This window comes from Salvelinus namaycush, unplaced genomic scaffold (assembly GCF_016432855.1).
Source record: "Salvelinus namaycush isolate Seneca unplaced genomic scaffold, SaNama_1.0 Scaffold37, whole genome shotgun sequence".
Classification (NCBI taxonomy): domain Eukaryota; kingdom Metazoa; phylum Chordata; class Actinopteri; order Salmoniformes; family Salmonidae; genus Salvelinus; species Salvelinus namaycush.
The window spans coordinates 357,016-370,539 of NW_024060674.1; the positions used below are offsets into that span (position 1 = coordinate 357,016).

General features: G+C 43.1%; 1 protein-coding gene across 1 annotated transcript in view; it reads right to left on the bottom strand.

The window, feature by feature from the left end:
- vwa3a (von Willebrand factor A domain containing 3A) overlaps positions 1–10,327 on the bottom strand; it is a 30,655-nt gene extending 20,328 nt beyond the window's left edge. Inside the window, exons 1-11 of the mRNA XM_038985712.1 lie at positions 10,205–10,327; positions 8,486–8,604; positions 8,061–8,141; positions 7,683–7,737; positions 7,462–7,563; positions 4,929–5,035; positions 1,383–1,514; positions 926–959; positions 658–720; positions 411–545; positions 159–297 (exon numbers count right to left, since the gene is read on the bottom strand). Of these exons, the coding sequence (XP_038841640.1) occupies positions 159–297; positions 411–545; positions 658–720; positions 926–959; positions 1,383–1,514; positions 4,929–5,035; positions 7,462–7,563; positions 7,683–7,737; positions 8,061–8,141; positions 8,486–8,604; positions 10,205–10,327 (1,090 nt within the window). The remainder of the gene's footprint in view (positions 1–158; positions 298–410; positions 546–657; positions 721–925; positions 960–1,382; positions 1,515–4,928; positions 5,036–7,461; positions 7,564–7,682; positions 7,738–8,060; positions 8,142–8,485; positions 8,605–10,204) is intronic.
- Positions 10,328–13,524: the final 3,197 nt, after the last annotated feature.

Below are 13,524 nucleotides of genomic sequence, written 5' to 3' on the forward strand. Positions count from 1 at the left end.
GGTTGCCACAGTTACTTTTAGAGTAGGATGAAGTTGACTTTAACACGGATCTATGGTCAGTTTTGCATTGTTCCTTTTTAATGGTTAAGGTTAGGATGAAAGTGGGTAAGCTGATTCTAGATCTGTGCCTATGTGTAACTTCTACCTAGAGCACTTACCTTTCAGTCCATGGTTCCTCAGCCAATCAGCCGAGGAGCTGGGCGGGACACCTGGGGGCTTGATGCTCAGGGGGACATTGTGATTGGGTGGTCTGGGGAGCGAAGGAGAGAGTGAAAAGCTGTCCAACTCTGTGGAAATCTGGGGGAGTACAGTAAGAGGAAAGATTCACTAAAAGGTTTATGTTAGATGTTCAAGAAAAATGCTGTACACACAGACACCAGCACTGACACACACACACAGAGTCCATTCACCTGTTGTCCCACCACAGTGACATTCATCTCCCCCAGCCGTCCCTGACGCAGGGCCTCAGTGTGTCCCAGCAGCTCTCTGGCTGCCTTGATCTCTGTCCACAGCAGCTCCACATCTGTACTGCTGTCCACTACACCCTGATACACACACAGACACACACCACACACACAAACAGCAGGGAAAGTTATTTTTTGACCACAACACACTAAAACACAAACCCAAATAGCACAGTCAGGACAGACAGGTTACCAGGGAAGCTGAGAAGATGTGGTGGCGTCCCCGTGTAACTTCAGCTAGTCTCTTTACGGTTGCCTGTTTGAGGCAGAGACACAGTGAATCATTGACCAAACTTTTCACAGGTTAGAAAGTTTAGTAAATCTGTCCCTCTATGAATAAAAACACATGATTGTTGGTGACCTGAAGGTCCAGCAGTTTGACTCACAATGGTCAGAGGGCTAATGCTACAATAGGACACCACATGGATCAACAACGCCCTTCCCAAAATGCTTTGTCCTACGTAATCAAAGAGGGCATCTGAGGTCTGGTCAGGGCTAGAGAGAGGAAAGGAGAGAAGTTAGAGGAGGAGGTACTATCATCAAACACAGGGGACTTGTTACTTGTTATGTGTAAGAATAACCCTGCTTTCTGATCGGTCTCTTTATAATGACATCGTCATAACCCCACTCTCTGATTGGTACCCGCACAATGACATCATAACCCCGCTATCTGATTGGTCCTTTCATCATATAGATCGTCATAACCCTTCTCTCTGATTGGTCATCATAACCCTGCCCTCTGATTTGTTCCTTAAAAATGACATGATAATAATAATGACATTGTCATACACCTGCTCTCTGATTGGTCATCCTAGCCCTGCTCTCTGATTAGTCCATTCATAATACAACCCAATGTAGTTATTGCTGTACTTTCATTATCAGTCCCACTACATCACTGTCCTGTTGAAGTTGATTCACCTGGAGCCCAGGACGATGACCAGGGAGTCAAGCTGAGTGCAGCCCAGGCCAAGGCCTCTCTTCAGGGCCTGGAGGAGGTTACATCCCCCCCTGGCTCCCAGCTCATCCACCCAGTCACAAGCCTCCTGCAGTCTGGAGAGAGAACAGGCCACAGAGACAAAATATACTGTAGAAGGCAGCCTAAACAGATCCACTGAAAACGAGTCAGCCTACAGAAACTAGCAGTTTAGGTCTAGTTCAAGTTCATGTTCAATTACACCCACACAGCAGTCAATACAAACTGAAATCCATGAGCACACTAATGGTATAGCTCTATCTAAAACATATTGATAAATGGATAACAGGATGGAAAGACATACATTTGAAGTCAGCAGTTTACATACACTTAGTTTGGAGTCATTAAAACTCATTTAACAACCACTCCACAAATTTCTTGTTAACAAACTATATTTTTGGCAAGTCGGTTAGGACATCTACTTTGTGCATGACACAAGTCATTTTTCCAACAATTGTTTACAGACAGATTATTTCACTTATAACTCACTGTATCACAATTCCAGTAAGTCAGAAGTTTACATACACTAAGTTGACTGTGCCTTTAAACAGCTTGGAAAATTCCAGAAAATGAGGTCATGGTTTTAGAAGCTTCTGATAGGCGAATTGACATAATTTGAGTCAATTGGAGGTGTACCTGTGGATGTATTTCAAGGCCTACCTTCAAACTCAGTGCCTCTTTGCTTGACATCATGGGAAAATCAAAAGAAATCAGCCAAAACTTCAGAAACAAAATTGTAGAGCTCCACAAGTCTGGTTCATCCTTGGGAGCAATTTCCAAACGCCTGAAGGTTCATCTGTACAAACAATAGTATGCAAGTATAAACACCATGGGACAACGCAGCCGTCATACCGCTCAGGAAGGAAACGCATTCTGTCTCATAGAGATAAACGTACTTTGGTGCGAAAAGTGCAAATCAATCCCAGAACAACAGCAAAGGACCTTGTGAAGATGCTGGAGGAAACAGGTACAAACGTATCTATATCCACAGTAAAACGAGTCCTTTATCGACATAACCTAAAATGCCGTTCAGCAAGGAAGAAGCCACTGCTCCAAAACCGCCATAAAAAAGCCAGACTACGGTTTGCTTCTGCACATGGGGACAAAGATCGTACTTTTTGGAGAAATGTCCTCTGGTCTGATAAAACAAAAATAGAACTGTTTGGCCATAATGACCATAATTTTATGTTTGGAGGGAAAAGGGGGAGGCTTGCAAGCTGAAGAACACCATCCCAACCGTGAAGCACGAGGGTGGCAGCATCATGTTGTGGGTGTGCTTTGCTGCAGGAGGGACTGGTGCACTTCACAAAATAGATGGCATCATGAGGTTGGAAAATTATGTGGATATATTGAAGCAACATCTCAAGACATCAGTCAGGAAGTTAAAGCTTGGTCACAAATGGGTCTTCCAAATGGACAATGACCCCAAGCATACTTCCAAAGTTGTGGCAAAATGGCTTAAGGACAACAAAGTCAAGGTATTGGAGTGGCCATCGCAAAGCCCTGACCTCAATCCTATAGAACATTTGTGTGCAGAACTGAAAAAGCGTGTGCGAGCAAGGAGGCCTGCAACCTGACTCAGTTACACCAGCTCTGTCAGGAGGAATGGACCAAAATAAACCCAACTTATTGTGGGAAGCTTGTGGAAAGCTATCCGAAACGTTTGACCCAAGTTAAACAATTTAAAGGCAATACTACCAAATACTAATTGAGTGTATGTAAACTTGTGACCTACTGGGAATGTGATGAAAGAAATAAAAGCTGAAATAAATCATTCTCTCTACTATTATTCTGACATTTCACATTCTTAAAATAAAGTGGTGATCCTAACTGACCTAAGACAGGGAATTTTTACTAGGATTAAATGTCAGGAATTGTGAAAAACTGAGTTTAAATGTATTTTGCTAAGGTGTATGTAAACTTCCGACTTCAACTGTATGTACTTACAACAATAAGAACAACAAAAACAAACTAGCATTAAGTGTGTATACGGACGTTTCACACAGAACTTCTTTGTATTTGATCTATTTGTATTCTAACCCATACTAACCCAACACTGTAGCTCTATTACCTACTACAGTACTAGATCAACTGTATGTTGTGCTATTTCATTGAGGAAACATGAGTGTATTACTCTACCTGAAAATATGGGCGTCCCCCAAACTATACACAGTTTATGTTTTCACAAACCAGTGTAGGAATGGACTGTTTTTTTAAAGCACAGATACACTTAACTGTAGGAATGAGTGATGATCTATGAGGGTATTAAAAGATGGAACGCTTAACATTTATTTACACTAATAGATACTAAAGTGTTCAGTCTGAAAACACATTCTGTTTGTATTCTTTGGCATTGATGTTGAATACAGCCAGTCAGTAACCACAGAACAGTGCACAGGAGCTCTCACTGTCCCTCACTCTTCCCTGTGTGTGTGTGTGTGTGTGTGTGTGTGTGTGTGTGTGTGTGTGTGTGTGTGTGTGTGTGTGTGTGTGTGTGTGTGTGTGTGTGTGTGTGTGTGTGTGTGTGTGTGTGTGTGTGTGTGTGTGTGGTGTGTGTGTGTGTGGTGTGTGTGTGTGTGTGTGTGTCTTCCTCTACTAACACAGGCACAAACTGTTCTCGCATATACACACGCATTCCCAAATGACTCATCTAAAATAACACAAGAGGCATAAGAAGCATATTAAAATAGACATTATACCCTAATGAAAATAAACGCAGGAGCGAGCTGAAATAAACAGTGGGCGTTGTGCTGGGTTAGGTCCGTGAGACTGCAGGGACACACACACAAAGGCCGTGAGACAGTCCAGCAGGCCTCTCCCCTCCAGCGCCATGCTGTTACATCAACATCCAGAGTCCTCTGATATCATCATGGAACTTGAGCTAAAGTGACTGGGCAGCTTTTTATGGATACTATAGCAACATCTGAAAAATAATAGTATTTTATCCCACCAAAACACTTGAGGGATACATGTCAGCTATAATATCCTCTCAATGGTGAACAACTGGAATTCTAGAGTGGACTATTTTGTGGTTAAAAATAATATGCCTGTCACCCCTCTGGGTCAAAGGTGCAATCTGTAGTTTCCTTTCTGGTTAAAGAAAACTACTTGGCAGGCTGACGGGGTACCTAAATGCATAGCCACGGGAAGTAGTTTGGGGGAGGGGCTGGAAAAAAGCGTTGCTGACTGATATATCGGTCCGCTAATACAGGACTATTAAAGGCAGTACTTTTCAGATTTTTCTAAATTATATTTTTTCTAATATATATTTTTTCAACAACAACAAAACATATTCCGATTTTTCAGTGGGTTCTGCAGCACCCTCAGCACCCTACTTCCCGCGGCTATGCCTAAATGGTGTGTGTATGTGTGTATTTGAGCATGGATTATTTCAGCATTCAGTCTGATGGCCACAGGGGACAAAAAGGTTATGGGATACACCTTTAAAGCACAATGTTATGACCTCGATGACCTCTCTTAGGACTTCTCACCTGAAGGTGTCGACGTCTCTGGGGCCGTCCCAAAGGCTGCTGGTCTCAGTACCACAGGACATCAGGTACAGCTGACGCTTACAGCTGAGCTGCTCTTCTATCAGAGACTGACACACACACACACACACACACAAACATACACACATAAACACACACACATTCAATGCTTGCTGAGAGACAAAGCCTATAGTAAATGAAGTAAATGATGAGGTGAAACTAGAGGTTTAAATGTCTATCTAGCTCACTAGTGAATGAGAGGTGAAACCAGGGGTTTAAATATCTATTCATCTTACCAGTAAACGATGAAGTGAAACCAATGATGTATACAAACTCTGGATTGCTGATGCAATATATTGGCCATTGAGAGGCTTTGAAGCCACTGGTCGGCCATATTAGTACTCCTTTGTAGGAGCAGTCCTCCATAGGAATGAATGGAATTCTACAGTATTTCAATTAAATGTTTCAAGGACAAAATTACATGTATTTAAGAATGTTTGTGTTGTAGTGAGGACACTAATATTATTATTCTCTAAAGAAATACTTTAAGGTCATTTTTTAAATATTTGTTTTTATTTGTATGTTTAGCTCACATAATATAATAATATGCATTAAAGTGTCTGTAATAGAGGTCGACCGATTATGATTTTTCAACGCCGATACCGATTATTGGAGGACCAAAAAAAAGCCGATACCGATTAATCGGCCGACTTTTTTTATTTATTTGTAATAATGACAATTACAACAATACTGAATTAACAATTATTTTAACTTAATATAATACCTCAATAAAATCTATTTAGGCTCAAATAAATAATGAAACATGTTCAATTTGGTTTAAATAATGCAAAAACAAAGTGTTGGAGGAGAAAGTAAAAGTGCAATATGTGCCATGTAAGAAAGCTAACGTTTAAGTTCCTTGCTCAGAACATGAGAACATATGAAAGCTGGTGGTTCCTTTTAACATGAGTCTTCAATATTCCCAGGTAAGAAGTTTTAGGTTGTAGTTATTATATGAATTATAGGACTATTTCTCTCTATACGATTTGTATTTCTTATACCTTTGACTATTGGATGTTCTTATAGGCACTTTAGTATTGCCAGTGTAACAGTATAGGTTTCGTCCCTCTCCTCGCTCCTACCTGGGCTCGAACCAGGAACACATCGACAACAGCCACCCTCGAAGTAGCGTTACCCATCGCTCCACAAAAGCCGCGGCCCTTGCAGAGCAAGGGGAACAAGTACTCCAAGTATAAGAGCGAGTGACGTTTGAAACGCTATTAGCGCGCACCCCCCTAACTAGCTAGCCATTTCACATCGGTTACACCAGCCTAATCTCGGGAGTTGATAGGCTTGAAGTCATAAACAGCGCAATGCTTGAAGCATTGCAAAGAGCTGCTGGCAAAAAAATATGGTCGAATCCAGAAACTATCATCTCGAAAACAAAACGTTTATTCTTTCAGTGAAATACGGAACCGTTCCGTATTTTATCTAACGGGTGGCATCCATAAGTCTAAATATTCCTGTTACATTGCACAACCTTCAATGTTATGTCATAATTACGTAAAATTCTGGCAAATTAGTTCGCAACGAGCCAGGCGGCCCAAACTGTTCCATATACCCTGACTCTGCGTGCAATGAATGCAAGAGAAGTGACACAATTCCACCTGGTTAATATTGCCTGCAAACCTGGATTTCTTTTAGCTAAATATGCAGGTTTAAAAATATATACTTCTGTGTATTGATTTTAAGAAAGGCATTGATGTTTATGGTTAGGTACATGTTGGAGCAACGACAGTCCTTTTTCGCGAATGCGCACCGCATCGATTATATGCAACGCAGGACACGCTAGATAAACTAGTAATATCATCAACCATGTGTAGTTAACTAGTGATTATGATTGATTGTTTTTTATAAGATAAGTTTAATGCTAGCTAGCAACTTACCTTGGCTTCTTACTGCATTCACGTAACAGGCAGGCTCCTCATGGAGTGCAATGTAAAGCAGGTGGTTAGAGCGTTGGACTAGTTAACCGTAAGGTTGCAAGATTGAATCCCCGAGCTGACAAGGTAAAAATCTGTCGTTCTGCCCCTGAACAAGGCAGTTAACCCACCGTAATTGGCCGTAATTGAAAATAAGAATGTGTTCTTAACTGACTTGCCTAGTTTAAATAAAGGTGTAAAAATCGGGCCAAATCGGTGTCCAAAAATACAGATTTCCGATTGTTATGAAAACTTGAAATCGGCCCTAATTAATCGGCCATTCCGATTAATCGGTCAACCTCTAGTCTGTAATATAATAAACATGTCAAAAACTAATCTAGACATGAATAAATGCATTTTTATAGCTTCCAAAATCTTTTTTACAAGGGAGGAGGAGTACCAAGATGGCTGCATGGTAGCTTTATTACACCGTCCCCTGTCAGTCATCCAGGGTTTATAAACATCGCTGGGCGAAACCAGGGGTCTAAATGTATATCTATCTCACCAGTAAATGATGAGGTGAAACCAGTGGTTTAAATGTCTATCTATCTTACCAGGAGGTTCCTCTGTAGATCTGGCAGTCTGTCTTTGGTGCAGTTAACATCTGAGGTGTCAACTATGACCCCTACTCTGGACCCCTTCACCAGCCCAAACACCTGCCACACACACAGGGGAATGGCACAGTTAAACTGTCACTCTGGACACTTTAGGTTGTATAGCAATAGTTATATACTGTATATGATGATGATGATGAAGAAGATCTACTATGACATACCTTCATACTTCCTTGGTTCAGCCATCTTATTCTGCCATGGTACAGCTCAATGGCCCTGTAGAGTCCAAACAACACGTTCATTATCACAAACAGTGGCAGTCACGGTTGCAGCTGTGTGTGTCTGGGTGACAGAACTTGTTTTGTGTGTGTGTGTGTGTGTGTGTGCTTGCATGCCTGCGTGGGTGCATGCCAGTGTGTGTATGTGTGCCTGTGCGTGCGTGGCACCACATGCCAGTGTGTGTGTGTGTGTGTGTGAGTTTGCACGCATGTGTGTGTGTGTGTGTGTGTGTGTGTGTGTGTGTGTGTGTGTGTGTGTGTGTGTGTGTGTGTGTGTGTGTGTGTGTGTGTGTGTGTGTGTGTTAAGAGAGAAGTACTCACTGGTACAGCTGGAAGTCAAAGTGAATGAGTGCTGCAGCAGTGATCTCCAGCTGTCTGCTGAGGCCTCCGTCCTCCCCAGCACTGCCACCAACACAGAGAGGTCAGAGCAGGGAACAAGGGCAACTGCTATTAGGTCATAGTTCACACGTAGCCGTTCAGGCAGCCTTGCTCAGGCAATAACTGCCCAGATGGGATAAGTTGGGTGGAGGTGCATAGGGCATTTGTAACATGGAACGAGCTAGGCGTGCTAGGGACCTGGGCACCTATTAACAAAGCGTCTCAGTGTAAAAGATCTAGTATCAGGTCCCTGCTCTTTTTCATTATGATTTAAGTCAAAACTGATCCTAGATCAGCAGTTCTACTCTGATACTCTTTGTGAATATGGGCCCAGATATGTAAAGCTGGCCCCTGTCACACACACTTACCTGATCTTGGTGGTCCCGTGTGAGAGGAGTGTTGAGAGGGAGAGGCCGGAGCTGTAGAGACTGTGGGTCAGGAGCCAATCAGAGGAGCTCTTCCACTCCGCAGCCTGACCCTGTGACCTCTGGGTTACAGAGAGGAGCACAGACAGTAATGTAGAGGACAGATACACTCTGAGGCTCACAACTACAGACAGGAGCCCAGAAAGTAAGGTAGAGTACAGATATACTCTTAGGCTCGGTACTACAGACATAAAGTAAGCCTTAGTACTATATACTGTACATAGAAACATTTAGAGGGATACAAACTAAGACATAAGGTAGGCCTATAGCACAGACAGCATTACAGACAGACAGGGGCAATAAGGACTAAAACACAGACAGCATTACAGACAGACAGGGGCAATACGGACTAAAACACAGACAGCATTACAGACAGACAGGGGCAATAAGGACTAAAACACAGACAGCATTACAGACAGACAGGGGCAATACGGACTAAAACACAGACAGCATTACAGACAGACAGGGGCAATACGGACTAAAACACAGACAGCATTACAGACAGACAGGGGCAATACGGACTAAAACACAAACAGCATTACAGACAGACAGGGGCAATACGGACTAAAACACGGACAGCATTACAGACAGACAGGGGCAATACGGACTAAAACACAGACAGCATTACAGACAGACAGGGGCAATACGGACTAAAACACAGACAGCATTACAGACAGACAGGGGCAATACGGACTAAAACACGGACAGCATTACAGACAGACAGGGGCAATACGGACTAAAACACAGACAGCATTACAGACAGACAGGGGCAATACGGACTAAAACACGGACAGCATTACAGACAGACAGGGGCAATACGGACTAAAACACAGACAGCATTACAGACAGACAGGGGCAATACGGACTAAAACACAGACAGCATTACAGACAGACAGGGGCAATACGGACTAAAACACAGACAGCATTACAGACAGACAGGGGCAATACGGACTAAAACACAGACAGCATTACAGACAGACAGGGGCAATACGGACTAAAACACAGACAGCATTACAGACAGACAGGGGCAATACGGACTAAAACACAGACAGCATTACAGACAGACAGGGGCAATACGGACTAAAACACAGACAGCATTACAGACAGACAGGGGCAATACGGACTAAAACACAGACAGCATTACAGACAGACAGGGGCAATACGGACTAAAACACAGACAGCATTACAGACAGACAGGGGCAATACGGACTAAAACACAGACAGCATTACAGACAGACAGGGGCAATACGGACTAAAACACAAACAGCATTACAGACAGACAGGGGCAATACGGACTAAAACACAGACAGCATTACAGACAGACAGGGGCAATACGGACTAAAACACAGACAGCATTACAGACAGACAGGGGCAATACGGACTAAAACACAAACAGCATTACAGACAGACAGGGGCAATACGGACTAAAACACGGACAGCGACGACACAGGCAGTAATAACGTGGAGAAAGAACTATAAAGACACAAACAAGATTTACCCCATTACACTGTGGATTCAGCATCTGAATGGTTATACATTAGACACAAACAAACTACAAATCAGTTCAATGAAATGCTTTCAAGGGAAGACTAAACACTATTTATCCAGGTTAGATTCATGGAGAAAAATTTTATTTTTCAAGAGAGAACTTGACCAGCTCACCAGTAAGTCCTGTGTTTGGTTGACATGGGTGACCAGTAGACCATCGTCTCTGTGAGGGGCAGACAGAGACACATCTTCCCAGGGAGGGCAGTCATCTCTGAGGGAAGTACTGGCCGCTTCCATCACACCTGTTCACCAATGAACACCCAATAAAAACACACTATAACACCCAATAAAAACACACTTTCAAACACACTGTATCTCCAACCTTCATTCAGAATGGCAATATTGTGCATCATGCAACACCTTTGGAGTGTGCAACATCCTCATAGGCCGGTGGCTTATTAACATGGATACATTGGGCATCACCTCTGATCTAATGACAGACAACACAATATGACACTCTTGACTTCTTCTAAAAGAGTTCCTCAAAGGCATCTGTAAGACCTGCCAAAGTACAGTAATTAGCATCCTCTTTGCACACCCAGGCTGCATCACATCTGGCCGTAATTGGGAGTCCCATAGGGCAGCGCACAAATTGCCCAACGTTGTCCGTTTTTAGCCCGTGTAGGCCATCATTGTAAATAAGAATTTGTTCTTAACTGACTTGCCTAGTTAAATTTAGGTAAAAATAAAAAACACCCTTATGAAAGGACAGAAGGCAGCAGCTCCCTGTAGTGTAGCCCTAGCAGAACAGTTGGAGACATCCAGTGTAGTTAGAAGAGTTTGTAGTGAGACACAGTTCAGACAGAGGCAGTAACCCTGTGAGCTCTGTGGCCACTGGGGAATAACAAAACAGCAGCACAGCACTGTCACAGACTGACTGGGGCTTCAGTGTAATCAATACCCATTGATTCTGTTCATGAAGGATCTTATCCATGCAGCCATCTGTCAGACACCTGTCCACCAGAGGAGGTGGGAGGAGCTATAAAAGGATGGGCTCATTGTAATGACTGGAATGGAACAAATGGACCGGAAGAAAAAAATACGGTTTCCATGTGTTCGATACTGTTCCATTAATTCCATTCCTGCTATTATAATGAGGCCATCCTCCTATAGCTCAGCCAACCAGCCTCCTCTGCTGTGCACAGACTTCCCATGAGAGGATAAGAAGGGAGGGAAGGTAGTGCCTTCAGACTTCCCAGGAGAGGATAAGAAGGGAGGGAAGGTAGTGCCTTCAGACTTCCCAGGAGAGGATAAGAAGGGAGGGAAGGTAGTGCCTTCAGACTTCCCAGGAGAGGATAAGAAGGGAGGGAAGGTAGTGCCTTCAGACTTCCCAGGAGAGGATAAGAAGGGAGGGAAGGTAGTGCCTTCAGACTTCCCATGAGAGGATAAGAAGGGAGGGAAGGTAGTGCCTTCAGACTTCCCAGGAGAGGATAAGAAGGGAGGGAAGGTAGTGCCTTCAGACTTCCCAGGAGAGGATAAGAAGGGAGGGAAGGTAGTGCCTTCAGACTTCCCAGGAGAGGATAAGAAGGGAGGGAAGGTAGTGCCTTCAGACTTCCCAGGAGAGGATAAGAAGGGAGGGAAGGTAGTGCCTTCAGACTTCCCAGGAGAGGATAAGAAGGGAGGGAAGGTAGTGCCTTCAGACTTCCCAGGAGAGGATAAGAAGGGAGGGAAGGTAGTGCCTTCAGACTTCCCAGGAGAGGATAAGAAGGGAGGGAAGGTAGTGCCTTCAGACTTCCCAGGAGAGGATAAGAAGGGAGGGAAGGTAGTGCCTTCAGACTTCCCAGGAGAGGATAAGAAGGGAGGGAAGGTAGTGCCTTCAGACTTCCCAGGAGAGGATAAGGAGGGAGGGAAGGTAGTGCCTTCAGACTTCCCAGGAGAGGATAAGGAGGGAGGGAAGGTAGTGCCTTCAGACTTCCCAGGAGAGGATAAGAAGGGAGGGAAGGTAGTGCCTTCAGATTTCCCAGGAGAGGATAAGAAGGGAGGGAAGGTAGTGCCTTCAGACTTCCCAGGAGAGGATAAGAAGGGAGGGAAGGTAGTGCCTTCAGATTTCTATCACCTGAAGCATGCGCACAACATACAAATACATGCACTAGACGCATGCATACCTGCCAATAGTGCTGAGCGATTAACCATTTAAAAACAAGTTTTTTTAAACATCTAATTGACCGACATAGGTTAAATTATTTGAGTTCCATTTTATTCTTTTTTTCAGTGAGCTCAATGAGTTTTTCCAGAGATAAACTACTAAAATAGTGATTTTGCCAGACAGCATAGGCAGCAGCTCTATAGAAATGAGGTGACTTGGAATTAAGTAATAAAGTAATTAAATAAAACAAATGTAATATACAAAACTGAAATACTTCATTAAAGTTGAATAAATGATGGTTAATAATTGATAAGCAGTAATAGCCAGTCATTACCATCATGGGACTTTTATTAATAGTTTTATTCTGTGTTGTTACAGCATTCAACCCACATAATGCACAATGCATTTAATGTTGAAAAGAATAATCTAAACCGAAATCAAAACAGTGATTCTTTTTTAATAATTGAACCGAAACAGAACTGACCTCAAAAAACACTAATCATAAAGCACTAATCCCTGAGTAGTACTTGCCGATGTTGTGCATGTGTTTACATGGTTATGCGCATGCTTCAGGTGATATAAATCTCAAGGCACTACCAGCGCTTTGAAAAATGTATGTATACTGAACAAAAATATAAACACAACATGTAAAGTGTTGGTCCCATGTTTCATGAGCTGAAATAAAAGATCCCAAAAATTGTCCAAATGCACAAAAAGCTTATTTCTCTAAAATGTGTTAACATCCCTATTAGTGAGCAATTCTTCTTTGCCAAGATAATCCATCCATCTGACAGGTGTGGCCTATCAAGAAGCTGATTAAACAGCATGATCATTACACAGGTGCACTTTGTGCAGTTCTGTCACACAACACAATGCCACAGATGTCTCAAGTTGAGGTCGCGTGCAATTGGCATGCTGACTGCAGGAATGTCCAACAGAGCTGTTGCCAGAGAATTTAATGTTAATTTCTCTACCATAAGCCACCTAGAGAATTTGGTAGTACGTCCAACAGGCCTCACAATCGCAGACCATGTGTAACCATGCCAGCCCAGGAACACGACATCCGGCTTATTCACCTGTGGGCGGGATCATTTGAGACCGGCTACCCGGACAGCTGATGAAACTGAGGAGTATTTTTGTCTGTAATAAAGCCTTTTTGTAGGGGGAAAATAAAATGATGATTGGCTGGGCCTGGCTCCGCAGTGGGTGGGCCTATGCCCTCACAAGCCCACCCATGGCTGCGCCCTGCCCAGTCATGTGAAATCCATAGATTAGGGCCTAATGACTTTATTTCAATTGACTGATTTCCTTATATGAACTATAACTCAGTAAAATCACTGAAATTGTT